Raw genomic sequence first — 15,445 nt, 5'->3', positions numbered from 1 at the left:
AATAACTGTAGCAATGTCCAATATGGGAATACAGTTAGGTTCTTATTGCATTCGTCAAATATTGAGGCATAAATGGTATAAAGGAAATATAAAGTGTTGAGGTTCTTGCTTAGCAATCATAGTTCAGCCAGACAGATGAGAGAAGTTCTGTCACCTTTTCTGACTTCTAGGCTTTGCTTATTGAGTTTCTCATGCTAATGCCACAGCTACATCAAGTAAAGGGCTAGTGACTTTTTGTACAAGCCAGTTTATTCTACCTGATTTTTTTCATTGTAGCTCCATTGTTAACAGTTCTGTTTGAAGGCTTTCTTTTCACTCTCAAGATCCACAAGGCTGAGCCCCTCACTTCTCTTGGAAGAGCCACGTCCTGTTTCTTCCTAGAAGTAGCTCTGTAGCTGAGGTTTTGGGGGATAGACTGACCTGAGGAGTGACAGACCCGTGCCCGGAGTGAGCCGTTAATAAGTGTGGCTGCCTCATGTGTTACTGGCATGTGATTTCAAGCCATGTGCTAAGAAGTAAATGTCAAAATCATACTGAAAAATATTATTTCTCTTCTGGAAACATGGCATTTGAGAAAACAGGAAATGATTCAAACAGTGTAGAACAAATGGCATTTATAATACATTCAGATGTTTAACGGTAAGGAATTATTGGAGAGGTTTAGGTATGAAATGGTGGTGTGGTTTCTTTTTTTGTTTTTAGAAAAGAGTCTTTAATAGATGCATATGGATGAAATATGTGGGATTTACTGCAAGCTGATACAGGAGTTGGAAAGTGGCTAGGGAGAGAATTGAAGCTAGATTGGCCAGGAGTTGGTTATTGCTGAAGCCGGGTGATGGGTACATGAGGGTAATTATACTGTTGTTTCTGTTTTTCTATGTATTGTCAATTAATGAAGCATTTTTAAAATGTAGTGGTAATTATTGGACAGTTTGTCTTGTTTCTGACTTTAAATGAAAGACATTGAGAATTTCATCATGAAGAATGGCATTGGCTATGGACTTAAAGGACCAGAAACTTCCCTTCTGTTCCTAACTGTTTAAACCAGAAGTGGTTGGTGAAGAATATTAAATGCCTTATCAATATCTTGAGATTATTATATGTATTTCTTATTAGACCTATTGCTGTGACGTAGTTTTATTCCAATTGACAGTAAAAACCCTCTTACATTTTGCAGAAACCCTCCTTTCACTCAGATAGTAAGTGCTGACCGGCAGGGGGTCACAGCAGGAACAAGACAGGCAGGTCCTTGCTGTCCTGGAGCTCAATTCTAGTGGGGAAGATAGACCACAAACAAATAAATGAACAAGTTCAGGTGGTGGTATCGCCATCTCTGGCTTTCTGGCCACCAGGGAATCTGGGTCCCAGAGCCCAGGGAATGAAGAGGGTAACATGGTGGGAAGTATGGCTACCTTCTTTCCAGGGAGCGGGGCTTCACTTTTCAATGAAGAAAAAAGAGGCACGTTGCCTCACCTTAGCTCCAATAGCTTCACATTTCACAATTGTTCTTTCTAGAGTTGGCAAACGCTAGGTGTTGGAATTAGTTTTTGAGATTGTTTTGAGTTCCCGTCCCTTCTGTGTCTGGATAAGGATTTAAGTGCTAAGTTTAGAGAGGTGGCCAGGTACCTTGAGACGAACACCAGCTGCCCTGGCCCCAAATATGTGTGTACGTGAATCATAGTCTAACTTGTGTTGATTAGCCTATTTTCATAGTGCTCAGTCTATTTAAAAACAAAGCCAGTTAGGAAATTACAAATGGGTAACAACCACCAGCAGAGCGATGGACCATGTATTCTGTGCTCAGGCCTCATAGCTAGCTTACAGGGCACCGTTCTTAGCACATCTGACATTGGAGAAGCTGTAGGCTGAAGAGATGAACTACCTTGTTCAAAGACACCCTAGAATCAGTGGACCAGCCGGGATCTGAACCCAGGTAGCTTCTCTCCAGAGGCTGCATTTTAAACCAGTATCTTGTAGGCCCGCTTTTTTTTTTTTTGGCTATTTATTTTTTTATTTTCTTTAATTTTTAAAAAAAATTTATTTTCTATTTTTTTTTACATCTTTATTGGCGTGTAATTGCTTTACAATGGTGTGTTAGTTTCTGCTTTATAACAAAGTGAATCAGTTATACATATACATATGTTCCCGTATCTCTTCCGTCTCGCGTCTCGCTCCCTCCCACCCTCCCTAACCCACCCCTCTAGGTGGTCACAAAGCACCGAGCTGATCTCCCTGTGCTATGTGGCTTCTTCCCACTAGCTATCTATTTTACGTTTGGTAGTGTATATATGTCCATGCCACTCTCTCGCTTTGTCACAACTCACCCTTCCCCCTCCCCATATCCTTAAGCCCATTCTCTAGTAGGTCTGTGTCTTTATTCCTGTCTTACCCCTAGGTTCCTCATGACATGTTTTTTTCTTAAATTCCATATATATGTTTTAGCATACAGTACTACTCTCTAAGGATGATGATTACTGTCAAGATTCTCTTTTCTTTGTGTTCCAGGTTTTGCTGATCTTTGCAAAGGAAGACAGTCAGAGTGATGGATTCTGGTGGGCCTGTGACAGAGCCGGTTACAGATGTAATATTGCTCGGACTCCGGAGTCAGCCCTGGAATGCTTTCTAGATAAACATCATGAGATTATTGTGATCGACCACAGACAAACTCGAAACTTTGATGCAGAAGCAGTGTGCAGGTACCTTAGATATGTTAATATGTTAGTAAATGTCCACTTCACAGCTTAAAATGAAATTCATTTAAAGATGTCTTTAGTTCTAGCCCACATATTTCTAAAATATGTGTTGATGTTTCTAAGTAGTATATACAGATTTCTGTGGTGAAGGCGGTAGCTCCTCCTATGGCCTTTTCTATTTCTCCACATTTGAGTTCCGATGAATTTAGAGGTGTGAGCTAGTCTCCGCTGAAAACTTCAGGGTGTTTTCTCCCCTTGAGTATGGCTCATGTTTCACCCAAAAGAAAAATTGAAATTCACACAGTTCTTGTTACAGAGATAGAGTTTGGATTTACACCAGATATTTTAATCTTAATTATTCTGTCCCAAAATGAACATCAGAAATGTGTGAAATAGACCATTTTTCTCTGCCTGACACAGATGGGTGGATTCTACAGCAGTCGTGGAGGGAAGGCAGCTACTTTGCAGCAGCAGCAAATCTTCCAGGGATCCAAACCCCCTGCTTGTTTACAGAAATGTGCTCTGGGGAGGAAATGCTTGCCTGTTCATAAACAAATGCAGTCATCAGAGTTCGCTCTGGATGAACTGATCCATTTAGCACAAGTGGAATGCTTTGAAGCTGGATGGGAAGAGGTCACTAATTAAATGCTAGACCAGGACAAACTCCAAATACGTATGGAGCTGGAATTGCCTTGAATATTAGCAAGTGAAATGAAAGGTAGGGAAATGGTTCCTTAGACCCTTTGGTACCCTGACAAGGAATTAGTGCGTTAAGAGAAGTTTCTTGTCACGGCACCACCTTGCTATTCTTGGACCATTTTCAGTTTTCCAAAGAAGAAACTTTCTTAAGGAACCTTTTTTAAAATGTCTTACTGGTCCCAAATAATCCTATCTTCCTGCATAGAAACGTTTGCCTATTTAAGTATATAATAATAAAATGTGTCACAAAATATTTGGGTATTTTTAGTGTTAAGAAATAGATACATGTGTATGTATATATATATATGTGCGTGTGTATGTGTGCATGTGTGATTTTCAGGCTAGAATGGGGTCTCTTATAATTAAGCAGGTCTGCTTTTTCTTGGTCTCCACTTACTCTTCTTACATGATTTTGTAGTAGAAATAGCACAATCCTTTGTGCATATATAGAATGATTTAAGACAGGCTTCAGATGTAAAAAGAAGAAATGAATAGGAAGAATTCTTTTAATTCAGGCAAAGGCCCCAGTTAGCAGGTAAGCTTCGTAATCTTCCTTGAATATAAAGAAATGTAGTTTTGTTTCCTGATGAGTGAATGTTTGTCTTAGCTGCACAGAAAAACAGTGGGGCATCAGTGCAGTTCAGAAGCCAGGTTATGTGTCTGCTGGTGCGTTTACTGACTGTTACCAGTCACATTGAGGATGGTGAGATTCCTGAATGCTGGACTGCCAGCACACCTTCCCTAAGATGAGTGGGGACGCATTCCCAGCAGATATGCCTTCTTCATTGTCATCTATGGCCCAAGATCTCTGGTTTTTGAGCTGGACTGGACCTTAGCTTAGCATGCTTCCTTGGACCCTGGCCTCACCTGTGCCCCGCTCCCCCTTAGTCCTCTCAACCAGGAAGAGGTCCAGGTCTCTCTGGCCACACCAGTTCCTTTGGAGGAATGAGAGAGAAGAGGTCAGCAGCAGGAAGGGACCTAAAACACAGAAGCCAATCTCAAAAGAAGCTAAGCAAGCGTGAGCTCCAGCCCAGTTATGTTCATAACGTGTTTTCTCTTGCCTAAGCCCCACCCCTTAGAATGCAGCCCAGCAGTGTACCCATGACACCTCCTGGGGGTGGAAGAGGCTGAAGGAAGGTGAGAGGTGTTTAGCATCTCCCTAGAGATGAGAGCGCACCTCTGAAACTGTACATTTTTTTTCATTAGGTGCACCTGGTATTTCTGCTGAGATTTCAGTAGGCTCCTAAGTAGGAGATAAGTGTAGCTTCATGTTACCAGGACGTGGTAGGGGGTAGGGTGGCTGAGTGGGAAGTGGTCTGGGCTGGCATTACCCCTGCTGCCCATAGTGAGTTCAGGCGTCTCTCCAAAAGAGCTCGTTCAAATACCATTTATCCGCAAGGGGAACCTTCATTTCCCAGGAAGACAGCAGCTGGTCTTTTCTTGAGCCTTCTACTCACATAGAGTGAGGTCTCAAGGAATAGGACATGGGGAAGGTACATTTTTAGAGAAAGGTGAAGAAATTTAGTCAAAGAGGATGAAGCAGTATGAGCTGGCTGTCCCTGGGGGAGCAGTAATGCATACACCTTAAAATGGAGAGGGGGGCTTCCCTGGTGGCGCAGTGGTTGACAGTCCGCCTGCCAATGCAGAGGACACGGGTTCGTGCCCCAGTCTGGGAGGATCCCACATGCCGCGGAGCGGCTGGGCCCATGAGCCATGGCCGCTGAGCCTGCGCGTCCAGAGCCTGTGCTCCACAACGGGAGAGGCTACAACAGTGAGAGGCCCGCGTACCGCCAAAAAAAAAAAAAAAAAAATGGGAGAGGGGCAGAAATGCCAGTAGCTAGAAAGAAACAAATACAGGTTGTTTCACAAATTCCTCAGCCTTCTGTTCTTAGAGGTGTTGGTTCCCTTCTGAAGGATCTCGAAATAAAGAGAGGTCAGACCAAGGAGATGGATGGAAACAAGCATACTTATTTGTACTAAGACTCAAGCATGTGGCCCTTTATTAAGAGTTCATCCAACTCATGACCCCTGACCAAAATAATCCAGAATCTGAGCTGCAGCATAACACATTTTCTGGCATCATGGACCTCAAAATTCTATATCCTTACATATTTTAACCCTGTTAAATTCCTAGGGAATAAACAAATGATATACAGGCGGTCATGGTACAACAAATATCATTATAGTGACAGTTACTGTGTTGACCATTTCTCAGCCCTAGTTGATGACTCAGTTGTTTAAAGTATTTGAGCACAAATAACAGTACAACTGAAAAATTGAGATGGCTCTTTGTGAAATTTTTAAAAGACCTTAACCTGCACGTGTACATCCATCTGCCAGCAGTCCTTCTCAGGGCAACTTTCTGAACTATCTACTATTTTAAAAGAAAAAAAGATCCATCCCAGTTAGCTCCCTAAGTACAAATTGATAACTAGAGAATTGTAGGACTGCCAATTTTCTTGCAGAGTGGAATTTCAATCAGAAAACATGGAAGTTAAGTGGAATTTGCCAGTTTTTGAAGTGGAAAATTGGCAGGTCTGACCTACTGGAGAATTGCCTGGGAGTTAAATTTTTTTTTTTTTTTTTTTTTTTAGTAAAAGAAAGAGATTGTCCTAATCCACAAGGGCATCTTTTTTTGTTGTTTTCCATGTGTTTTCAGACTTCTTCTTTACAGGGACATTTGATTTTGTGCCATTTTCACTGTGAAGAAGTCCTGTATTCTGGTAACGGAACAAGGCGTAATCACTGGTTTGACTTGGAGCTTTCTCCTTGCAGGTCGATCCGGGCCACAAATCCCTCGGAGCACACGGTGATTCTTGCGGTGGTTTCACAAGCGTAAGCTCACCTCCCGTTCCCAGCTGGGAATACTACTCTTCCTCCTGAAACATTGGTCTGTTGTAATTCAGCCTTTGAGCTGGCAAAGCAAGGGGGAGGTCTTTGGCCTCACAGCAACAACCTTAGATCTTACTTGGGATTTTCTTTGTTTTGCAAGTTTCTGGAAATATTTGGATTTTTCTCTTTACCCTCTCTAATTTCTGTCAGCACATACACACTTCAAGAAAAAAATGGTTACTCATTATATGCTGGAAATGAGTAGAGAATCTGGGGAGGAGGAGGTCTGGAGAGAACATCGTTCCAGCTTATCTTTTCTCTTTGAAGAAAAGAGATAGGAGAATGCTTATTTTTTTCACTTAAGAAGAAACAGATTATAGCATGAGAGCAGGCGCTAAAGCCACCGCAAGAAAAGGATGGTGCAGTGTATGTTGGGACTGTTACGTGGCTAGAAGCAGGACAGCAGGATGGCCCCACTGTGGTGACTGGCACAGATTCTGCCCTGAAGGAGCTGACAGGCCAGCAACTCAGAGTTTCAGCCTCCCTCAGGCAGGCCCCGCCCAGGGGAGATTTGAAATATCCATTCCAAAGCCATATTGGAACAGTGGGAAATCCTGGCTTCCAAGTCTTGCCCTAACCAAAGACTTCTCCTCACCTGCTGCTCCTTGAGTCTCTTGATAGGAGCTGTGTCTCTTCACTTGGACACCTACCACAGGCTCTTGGCCCAGGAAAGTGAAGAAACTGTCCCATTGGTTTCTTACCATCTTGCCATCTTGATGGGGGATGGGATCTCAGCAAGAAAGAGCGAGGGGAACCGAGATGTGAGACTAGCCTTCTTCAGCCCTCTTGCTTATATTTTATCTTCTGGGGATGTGAGCGCTTAACAGGGTCTTAGGGTCTTGACATGGGTACCAGAAGGGTACCAAGCCACACAGCATTTCCCCAAGCCTGGCTGATTCCATGGGCCCAAGACAAAACATTCATTTTTTTTCTTATTCATGTGTACTTGTCCTTGACAAGTAATGGCTTGCTGTGTCTTGTTATTATTTTTCACTTTTTTTCCCCTATTTTTTAAGTATTTCATTTATAGAGGAAGTTAATAATAAAATTAATGCTGCTTGTGCCACCAGCTTATGAAATAGAACATTATTAATACCCTTGGAGCCCTTTTGTGCCCCTACTGATTATTGTTCAGAGAGGGTAGAACCTTGAGTTCCTAAGGAGGAAAGGGGGTAGGGAGGACAGCTTTTCCCTGCTGGGAAAATGCCACAGGTAATGCCACAAATAGGCACTGGGATTTCTCTTCCTGTTCTCTTTCTGCTTCTCCACCCAGTCCCCATTGTCCCATTTTTCTTCCCTGTTTTCTAAGGTATGTACGCCATGCTACTTGCTCGCTGTCTTGGGGACACCGTTTCTCATAAAGGTGGCAGCAGAGCTACAGCATGACTTCATGACCAGCTGACCCCCACCCCGTCCTTGTATTCAAACTGAAGTTCTGAGACCCAACTGCAGGCTCAGTGTAGGAAACCGCCCCTGAGATGAGTGCCAGTAATCAATTTCTGTCTTCTTCCCTTCTCACTTGGCTTTCCTGATGACACTTCTTCCCCATTGGCTCTGGGGTGCTGCAGCCTCTAATGCCAGTTGTCTTCCTGAGAGTTGGACCCACCTAAGTCTTGGGGTGGGAGTCGTGCTTCCAGAAGGTTTGGGGATCTCAAAGAGGACAGTGGTCTCTGAGATGAGCGTTGCACCTTCCTTGTCCCTTTATGGGAACTGCTCCGGTACATTTGCTCCAACTCCCAAGGAGCCCAGAGTTGGAGGGCCTGTCGTGTGCACCTTTCATGCACACTGCTGGAGTTCCTTCTACTGTCTGTGTTCTTTCTGCACCTGAAGGCGGACGTGGGAGTCTGGGTTCTTACAAGGCAGGTGCACCCTGCGGGCATGTGCTGGGCAGGAAGTCACCCTCACAGCCATCTCCCTGCTTGCCTTGCGCTCTCCGAGTTTCAGTGTGAGGAATCCCGGTTTGTATATCTGCTGAGTGACCACATTTTCTGCTTTGCTACAGATCCGGCGACTATGAAGAGGCCTCGGTCCTCCCTCTTCTGCACGCAGGCTTCAACCGGGTATGTAAAAGATGAACTAGCACCTCTCTCAGATACAGATACCTAACCTTAGCCAAACAGCTAAGCATACTGTTATAGGCATTCAGCCCCAGAACTGTGAGGGAAAGGAAGCAGTTGTTCTCATGGGATGGTGACGAGCACCTGCTGGTCAGGCTTTTTTCCTTTTTCTCTCATAACTTCATATATCTTAGCTACAGATATGTAATGATGTAAAAAACCTGTCTTCTTATATCAGGTCGAAATTCTCTAGTCCCAAAGTAATCTCATTTAAATCAGTCCGGTCAGTTAGCGTGTATGTGTGTGATTACATATAGTTAGTCCACCAGATCGGCACCCAGGGCTCTGTGTTCATCAAGGGCCCAGCCACAGCTTACACCCTGGGGACAGGCCCATGACAGCAATAGCATCTTGGGAACTCCTCATTGAAGCCATAAATGTCAGCAAAGAAAAATTCTGAGTGACAACTACATGAATAACACTGATATTCAACTTGGGGATGAAGACTGATTACTCCAAGGAAACTTAACAAACTAAATACCTAGGCTTACCCAGTATCTCAGGGTAAGGGCAGTCTGAAGGTTTGGTTGGAGGTGAGGCCGTGTGCATGCAAACAGAAAACAACATGATGGATTTGAAAGAGAGAAGAAAAGGGGTGGAGAAAGATAATCAAAACATGACTGTTTAAAGGAAATGTATTTCATAATATTAAAATATTACAAACCCTTACGGAGAAATTGTGGAGGACCTCACTTTATATGCTTGAATTTTTTAAATAACAAGCGTATATTTCTTCTATTAAAAAAATAAAAGATTACCCTTTGGAAAAAATAAGGTAGAGGTCACAGTTGACTTGGGCAACTTTTGCGGGTAATTTAAACTCAAGCAAGTGACTTGTGGCATCTTGTGAACTCCTGGTTTAAACCAAAAACATCAGCAAGGAAAAGTTCTTTGACCCTGCTACTCAACTAGAAGATTGAGATTGATTAAGGAGACTTACCAACAACCTAAATAACTAGGTTTACCTGGTATCTCAAGGTCTTTTGATAGGAGTAATCTGAATCTCAAATAGATGGTGTGATGCGTCCTTTTCCTTCAAAAATAGGAGACTGCCAGTGCCTTGTGAATTATGAAAATTCCTTTGGGTGCTTTAAGCAATGGTGGTTGGCTACCCTGGATTCAAAAAGATCCCTTGTTTATTGTCAATCACAGAGAAGCAGAAATTGCCCACGGGATGCAGTTGTTTTGTGCTTTGGTGTGCTTCCGTGGAGAAGCAGCAGTGCTGTATAAAACGTTGAAGGCAGTGCTGCGGTTCACAAGTGTGATAGAAATGAATGTTTCCGGTCAGCAGTATCACTCACTCCCTTCACTCTTCCCTCCTGTCCGTCATCGCATCTCTCAGAGGCTGGCACTCGGTTCCAGACGCCGTTCTGGCGTGCTTGCCACAGCTTAACGAGACAATGCTTCTGAGTTTCGGAATGGAGAGTTGCAAAAGGAAAGTCATCCAAGAAGTCGTGTGGCTGGGACGTCTTTTCTTTACTTACTCATTTTCTGAGGAATGACTTAAAATTACTCAGTTTTCATAAATCTTCCATGTAACGTTGACCACCCATGCACCTCAGCCCAAGGCTGTCCTTCACATCTGAGGCAGGGCCTCTCAGAATGTGAGCATGGAGGTTCTCCACATGACCTGTGGAGGGGCTGGGGCAGGCAAGACACGCCGTGGGTTATGGCCATGAGCCCCCGTTGCCATAGGTGCTGTTGAGTGCCCTTTTGGAATTCAGCTTTTAGTTCACCAATCCTGCCTCTGACCAACTGGTGTGGAGATTGGTGTCATTAGGAGTGATAGCGTCTTGTCTGGGGGGCTGAGATTGCACGTCTACTCACAGAAAAGCTTAGGAGAGACATCTGCCCTGTTTGGGTGCAAACGCTATTAAGTGAATTTAGGAGGGAAAATACCATTGTTCCTTTTTATTCTTTTTTGTAACCTGTCTGTGCTGCTCTGGAAGGTTTCGTTTCTCTGTCTTGATATGATGCTGCTTTTTGCAGGCAGCCATGGTGAGTAAAGCCCTTTGTGGAAGCATGAAAAACAGTACCTGTCAGGGGCCACCTGGTAGTCTTTAGTGCTGGGTCTGATCAAGGCCCTTTGCTAGCCAGGTCAGGTTGCCCCCAAGGAGTTGGGGCTCTTTCTGAGAGAAGCTGCCGCACCTAACAGGCTTTCCCTCCTGAGTTACAGTGGCACAGAATCGGCCAAGGCTGCTCTCCAGGTGGCTGGTCTCCTTTTTTGGGGGCAAAATCTTGTCTCTGGCAACTTTCTACCCAAACACCCTTCCAAATATGCCAGCTATTCTTCTTGCCTTCTGTGAAGTTGTTTCCCATCTCTGAGTTGTTGTGATTGTATTAAATCATCTGCTGAAACTCGGCTCTGTGTTACTAGCTAATTGACCAGTGCCTCAGTTGATGGGTCCCTGAGTGGGGATCCAGGAACACATTGTACCATGAAATATCCCAGAGCAGCTCCTCTTGAAGCCGCTATAGCTGTGCGTGAGTGGCCGACTGCACGGTGCTCAGCCCACTCTGAGTTTTTAGAAAGAGCATCTTAGCAAAGGGCGATTGCAGCTTGTTTTTGTATGAGCCTTTGTGTACCCCTTTGCTGTTTGGAATGATGTTTACAAGTTCATTCAGCAAGTCTTTATGGAGCACTTACTCTGTGCAAGGTGGTGTGCTAGGCGTGTCGGGGATATGGCAGTCCGACACAGTTCCTCCCTGGAGAGACGTTGTGTGGAGGAAGAAGTGGAGAACCAAGGTTTATTATTTGTCGGGCTCCATTCTAGGGGACTGACTTGATCCTCATCTACAGATGAGAGGTTTGGTATTTTCTCCATTTCTGCAGAGGAGGAAACAGGCTCAAAATGACTACCTTGCAGAGCTCATACTCATAATAAGTCAAGATGCAAATACTTGGTGTTTAACTCCCAACTTCATGCCGGGTCCACCAAAGTCACGTTTCCCAAAGTGTTCCATGGAATGCTAGTGTCCCAAAGCTTTTAATAGGTGTCCATGACAAAAGGCTTCTGTGGTCGAGTAAGTGTGGAAAATCAGTGAAGACTCTGATTCTCCTCCTCTTGCCCCTGAGAAGGTACAGTGCATGTTAGCAGCATCGCACCCAAGCATATGGAGAAATCCTGTACTAAAGACACCTGCCTACGTTTCTGGAAGTGGGGCCCGGGAAGCTGCATTTTAAACCAAACACCCAGGTTATTCTTAGCATGTTGAAGTTTGAAGATCACTGTTCTTGGTTCACTCAATTTATTTCAGATTTCGGGGTTAATGATAGTCTAAAAACTTCCCAAAATATTTTCCCACTGCCCTTAGTCTACAAAACACTTACTGAGTGCCACTTATGTGCAAACAAAGTGCTCCAATGTTTAGAAACCATCACCTAACAGAAGGCTGATCTTCACCACACTGGAAGTTCTTAGGAGACCTAAAGAAAAATAAGAATTATAAAAAATTACGGTAGGACCTTCAAGATGGCAGAGGAGTAAGACGTGGAGATCACCTTCCTCCCCACAAATACATCAAAAATACATCTACAGGGCTTCCCTGGTGGCGCAGTGGTTGAGAGTCCGCCTGCCAATGCAGGGGACACGGGTTCGTGCCCTGGTCCGGGAAGATCCCACATGCCGCAGAGCGGCTGGGCCTGTGAGCCTGCGCATCCGGAGCCTGTGCTCCACAACGGGAGAGGCCACAACAGTGAGAGGCCCACGTATGCAAAAAACAAACAAACAAACAAAATACATCTACATGTGGAACAACTCCTACAGAACACCTACTGAACACTGGCAGAAGACCTCAGACTTCCCAAAAGGGTCTTGGTGCTCCGGCTGGCTGTCAGGCCTGAGCCTCTGAGGTGGGAGAGCCGAGTTCAGGACATTGGACCACGAGAGACCTCCCGGCACCACGTAATAGCAGTCGACGAGAGCTGTCCCAGAGATCTCCATCTCAACGCTAAGACCCAGCTCCATCCAACAACCAGCAAACTCCAGTGCTGAACACCCCATGCCGAACAACTAGCAAGACAGGAACACAACCCCACCCACTAGCAGAGATGCTGCCTAAAATCATAATATGTTCACAGACACCCCAAAACACACCACCAGACATGGTCCTGCCTACCAGAAAGCCAAGATCCAGCCTCATTCACCAGAACACAGGTACCAGTACCTTCCACCAGGAAGCCTACACGAGCCACTGAACCAACCTTACCCACTGGGGACAGACACCAAAAAAAATGGGAACTACGAACCTGCACCCTGTGAAAAGGAGACCCCAGACACAGTAAGCTAAGCAAAATGAGAAGACAGAGAAATATGCAGCAGATGAAGGAGCAAGATAAAAATCCACCAGACCAAACATATGGAGAGGAAATAGGCAGTCTACCTGAGAAAGAATTCAGAGCAATGATTGTAAAGATGATCCAAAATCTTGGAAATAGAATGGAGAAAATACAAGAAACATTTAACAAGACCTAGAAGAGCTAAACGACAAACAAACAATGATGAACAACACAATAAATGAAATTAAAAATTCTCTAGAAGGAATCAATAGCAGAATAACCAAGGCAGAAGAACAGATAAGTGACCTGGAAGATAAAATAATGGAATCAACTACTGCAGAGCAGAATAAAGAAAAAAGAATGAAAAGAATTGAGGACAGTCTCAGAGACCACTGGGAAAACATTAAACGCACCAACATTCGAATTATAGGGGTCCCAGAAGACGAAGAGAAAAAGAAAGGGACTGAGAAAATATTTGAATAGATTATAGTTGAAAACTTGCCTAATATTGGTAAGGAAATAGTCAATCAAGTCCAGGAAGCTCAGAGGGTCCCATACAGGATAAATCCAAGGACAAACATGCCAAGACACATATTAATCAAACTATCAAAATTAAATACAAAGAAAAAATATTTAAAGCAGCAAGGGAAAAGCAACAATTAACATACATGGAATCCCCATAAGGTTAACAGCTGATGTTCAGCAGAAACTCTGCGAGCCAGAATGGAGTGGCAGGACATATTTAAAGTGATGAAAGGGAAAAACCTACAACCACGATTACTCTACCCAGCAAGGATCTCATTCAGATTTGATGGAGAAATTAAAAGGTTTACAGACAAGCAAAAGCTGAAGAATTCAGCACCACCAAACCAGCTTTACAACAAATGCTAAAGGAACTTCTCTAGGCAGGAAACAGGAGAAGGAAAAGACCTACAATAACAAACCCCAAACAATTAAGAAAAAGGTAATACGAACATACATATCGATAACTACCTTACGTGTAAATGGATTAAATGCTCCAACCAAAAGACACACACTGGCTGAATGAATACAAAAACAAGTCGGGTATATATGCTGTTTACAAGAGACTCACTTCAGACTGAGGGACACATACAGACTGAAAGTGAGGGGATGGAAAAAGATAGTCCATGCAAATGGAAATCAAAAGAAAGCTGGAGTAGCAATTCTCTTATCAGACAAAATAGACTTTAAAATAAAGACTATTACAAGAGACAAAGAAGGATACTACATAATGATTAAGGGATCAATCCAAGAAGAAAATATAACACTTGTAAATATTTATGCACCCAACATAGGAAAACCTCAATACATAAGGCAAATGCTAACAGCCAAAGGGGAAATCGCCAGTAACACAATAATAGTAGGGTACTTTAACACCCCACTTTCACCAATGGACAGATCATCCAAAATGAAAATAAATAAGGAAACACAAGCTTTAAATGACACATTAAACAAGATGGAATTAATTGATATTTATAGGACATTCCATCCAAAAACAACAGAATACACTTTCAAGTGCTCATGCAACATTCTCCAGGATAGATCATATCTTGGGTCACAAATCAAGCCTTGGTAAATATAAGAAAATTGAAATCGTATCAAGTATCTTTTCCAACCACAATGCTATGAGACTAGGTATCAATTACAGGAAAAAATCTGTAAAAAAATACAAACACGGAGGTGAAACAGTACACTACTAAATACCCAAGAGATCACTGAAGAAATCAAATAGGAAATCATAAATACCTAGAAAGAAATGAAAACACGACAACCCAACACCTACGAGATGCAGCAAAAGCAGTCCTAAGAGGGAAGTTTATAGCAATACAATCCTACCCTAAGAAACAAGAAACATCTCAAATAAACAATCTCACCTTACACCTAAAGCAATTGGAGAAAGAAGAACAAAAAAACTCCAAAGTTAGCAGAAGGAAAGAAATCATAAAGATGAGCTCAGAAATAAATGAAAAAGAAATGAAGGAAACAATAGCAAAGATCAATAAAAGTAAAAGCTGTTTCTTTGAGAAGATAAACAAAATTGATAAACCATTAACCAGACTCATCAAGAAAAAAAGGGAGAAGACTCAAATCTATAGAATTAGAAATGAAAAAGGAGAAGTAACAACTGACACTGCAGAAATACAAATGACCACAAGAGATTACTACAAGCAACTATATGCCAATAAAATGGACAACCTGGAAGCAATGGACAAATTCTTAGCACAACCTTCTGAGACTGAACCAGGAAGAAGTTGAAAATATAAACAGACCAATCACAGGCACTGAAATTAAAAATCACAAGCACTGTGATTAAAAATCTTCCAATGAACAAAAGCCCAGGACCAGATGGCTTCATAGGCAAATTCTATCAAACATTTAGAGGAGAGCTAGTACCAAAACTTCTCAAAGTCTTCCAAAATATAACAGAGGGAGGAACACTCCCAAACTCATTCCATGAGGCCGCCATCATCCTGATACCCAAACCAGACAAAGGTGTTCACAAAAAAAGAAAACTATAGGCCAATATCACTGATGAACACAGATGCAAAAATCCTCAACAAAATACTAGCAAACAGAATCCAACAGCACATTAGAAGGATCATACACCATGATCAAGTGGGGTTTATCCCAGGAATGCAAGGATTCTTCAATATATGCAAATCAATCAATGTGATAAACAATATTAACAAACTGAAGGAGAAAAACCATATGATCATCTCAATAGATGCAGAAAAAGCTGTTGA

The 15,445-nt window shown here is 42.9% G+C and overlaps 1 protein-coding gene across 3 annotated transcripts in view; it reads left to right on the top strand.

Annotated features, from left to right (window-relative positions):
- PDE8B (phosphodiesterase 8B) overlaps window positions 1-15,445 on the top strand; it is a 386,263-nt gene that overhangs the window by 244,878 nt on the left and 125,940 nt on the right. For all 3 annotated transcript variants that reach the window (XM_027100776.1, XM_027100775.1, XM_027100777.1), the window contains 3 exons: window positions 2,506-2,696; window positions 6,168-6,227; window positions 8,287-8,344. In XM_027100776.1, coding sequence (XP_026956577.1) covers window positions 2,506-2,696; window positions 6,168-6,227; window positions 8,287-8,344 — 309 coding nt within the window. The remainder of the gene's footprint in view (window positions 1-2,505; window positions 2,697-6,167; window positions 6,228-8,286; window positions 8,345-15,445) is intronic.

This window comes from Aethalodelphis obliquidens, unplaced genomic scaffold (genome assembly GCF_003676395.1).
Source record: "Aethalodelphis obliquidens isolate GAN/ISIS:26980383/991018 unplaced genomic scaffold, ASM367639v1 scaffold4, whole genome shotgun sequence".
NCBI lineage: Eukaryota > Metazoa > Chordata > Mammalia > Artiodactyla > Delphinidae > Aethalodelphis > Aethalodelphis obliquidens.
This window is presented reverse-complemented; position numbering and strand designations above follow the sequence as displayed.